At 24.9% G+C, this 2,523-nt stretch overlaps 1 protein-coding gene across 1 annotated transcript; it reads right to left on the bottom strand.

Moving 5' to 3' along the window:
• Positions 1-1,600: 1,600 nt before the first annotated feature.
• Positions 1,601-2,510, bottom strand: LOC107884387 (52 kDa repressor of the inhibitor of the protein kinase-like). The gene is made up of 2 exons (XM_016806320.2): positions 2,086-2,510; positions 1,601-2,021 (listed from the first exon to the last, which is right to left on the bottom strand). Exons 1-2 carry the CDS (start codon positions 2,290-2,292, stop codon positions 1,908-1,910), a joined length of 321 nt encoding a protein of 106 aa, XP_016661809.1. The 5' UTR covers positions 2,293-2,510; the 3' UTR covers positions 1,601-1,907.
• Between the last annotated feature and the right edge of the window lie 13 nt (positions 2,511-2,523).

The following is a 2,523-nucleotide window of genomic DNA, read 5'->3' as shown; positions in this document are numbered from 1 at the left end:
CAGTGATCAGAAATATTTTAAAATGTATTCTACTCGTGTGTATTTAATTTTTACAATATTCTGTACTCTAATTACTTTTTCAATGTAACCACAATTTTTTACCAATTAAATTGTTTTTTTTTTATATTGATCTCTTATGTAATATAATAAACAATATTACCCAAATTATTGGATCATTGTAGTTAATTTAATTTTTGTATGTATGTAAAATATGTATGTTACATTCTATATAATTGTTAGATCTAATTATAATATATGTAATTAGTTAATGTTATTATATACATACTTAATACTCATGTATATTGTTTAGATTAATTTGTTTCCGTTTTAACGCTGTGATAATATTTAAAAAAAATATATTTATGTATAAATAAATATATTATATTGAAACACATACCTGTCAACTGTGTGATAATCACAAAAAATGCTGTCTTTAAATTTGCATTATTAAAATATTGTGCTTCTAAAAAAATGTAATTAATATTATATCATTTGTTTAAAAAATATATGTTAATTTTTTAGACTTAATTACAATTGTTATAAAATGGTAACTTGCGCTACAAACTATGAACTATAGAACAAATGTATGTATTGTTACTACTTGTAGAAATTGCCTAGGGGTAGACTCATGGTGCTGAATGTTATTCTTATTACTACTTTTTTTTACTTATAATTATCGCTATATGTCTATATATAATTATTAGGCATCATGCAATAATATTGTGAGAAAATAAAGTATAATGTTGGAAGCTAAATTTACTTACTTTGCATCAAACTTTCTATTTTATTGTAACAGCCGATAGGTAACAAATAATTTCAATAATTATTCTTTACTAAAAGTTAAAAGTTTATTTTATATTTACAAAGCGAACTCTTTAAAAGTGAGGGATCGTTGTGAATTAGTCACAAACAATTAATTGCTGGTACAATTAGTCACCGGGATATTAAAAACTATTTTAAAATATTTTAGTTCTTATATTATTCTATGTTTCATATACCTACAAAAAACTTTTTATAAAAATATTAAAACACAGTCCGTTATGCAATTTTGTATACAAAATTATTTAAAATATACGATGATATTTATATTATACATTTATATTGTTAAAAACAATATTTAAATTTAAAAAAGTTGATCTGCTGTATAGTAAGTGTCGAGTGGACACTCATCATTGATAAACATTTATATACATTGTATATGTGATAAGAAACGATTCTAAGTAAATACGGTCCAACATTTTGGTTAAAAAAAAATACTAAACAAATTGAAAACTGACAATGTCAGTAAACAGCTCAAAAAGTGTCAAAACATTTACAAAATTTTATGATGTATAGAAAATGAAAATATAAACATTCAGTAAAATTTTCGTGCATGTACAGTTATTTGTTTTAGAATAACAATAAAATAACAAAACCGCTACATGAGAAATCGAGTGAATATCCAATGTTGTAAAATATGAACTTCAAACGCTCATAAAAATTTTATTTGATTTGCTTGTAGAAATTTTATTTTTGATAAATGTAGACAAACTTATTAATAATTTTATATTACATTTTAAAATCTTAGATTTAAAAAGAAAAATTTTTATGAATTCTCAACTCAAAATAATTTGGTAATTTCCGTGATTTTTCCGTAATTTGTCAAGATTTAAACTTGTAATGCTTATGAAAAAAAACTGATGAAGGTATTTCAGTGGCGTATCTACGATTTTTTTCTAGGGGGTGATATGACCAAAATTATTTAGCACATCGAAGGAAGGCCGAGGCGGGGGACAAATATCTAGGATCACATTATGTTATCTTACCTTTCGGTAAAGTACACTATATAGGCCATGCTGATCATGTCACCATGACACTCAAAACTACACCAACATTTATAATATTATACATTTATTTTCATAAAAAAATCACAAAATAATATTCATTCGTCTTGGTTTTTGAGACATTTCATTCAACACTTTGTCTACATTAACGCCAATATCGCGATGAATGCTTAACATTGCTAAACCATTTAGCCTCTTCTAAATTGAAAAAATAAAACATTACAAAATGCATAGGTTACCTACTATATTATTTCAGTATTACTTCAGATATTGTGTTGCGTAGATATGATTTAATCCTTTTTAAACTTGAAAATGGCCGTTCCGGACAAGCTGTAGAAACTGGCAAGGTGCATACAATTTTAAATAAAAAATGAATATTATTAGGATATAAATCTTCATTGCATTTTAACAAAGCATCAAATGCTGATTTCGGTGTTATATTTTGGCTTGCGAGTTTGTTCCTAAACATTTTTATTTTTTCAATGCCACTAATGAATCAATAATAGGAGAATAAAACTCAATAAGTTGATTGAATTGGTCAATATCTTCAGTAGTAAGTTTTGAACTACCAAAGATACATTCAAATCCTAAAAAAATGTATTTAAGAATGCCATGAATAACGAGTAAAAGTGTATACCTATTACAATGTATATATTATTATGTATTAAATAAATCCTAAAAAAAAGGTTCTGGGGGGTGA

This window comes from Acyrthosiphon pisum, chromosome A2 (genome assembly GCF_005508785.2).
Source record: "Acyrthosiphon pisum isolate AL4f chromosome A2, pea_aphid_22Mar2018_4r6ur, whole genome shotgun sequence".
Lineage (NCBI taxonomy): Eukaryota > Metazoa > Arthropoda > Insecta > Hemiptera > Aphididae > Acyrthosiphon > Acyrthosiphon pisum.
The sequence above is the reverse complement of the archived record's forward strand: the minus strand, read 5'-3'. Positions and strand labels throughout refer to the sequence as shown.

What these genes read in the sequence shown, in the direction of transcription:
- LOC107884387 (XM_016806320.2), bottom strand. Translation starts at nt 2,292, where the DNA reads ATGTTTAGGAACAAACTCGCAAGCCAAAATATAACACCGAAATCAGCA. An exon ending in TACGCAACACAATATCTGAA is followed by an intron (nt 2,022 to 2,085) that starts GTAATACTGAAA and finishes TTTTCAATTTAG; the next exon opens with AAGAGGCTAAATGGTTTAGC.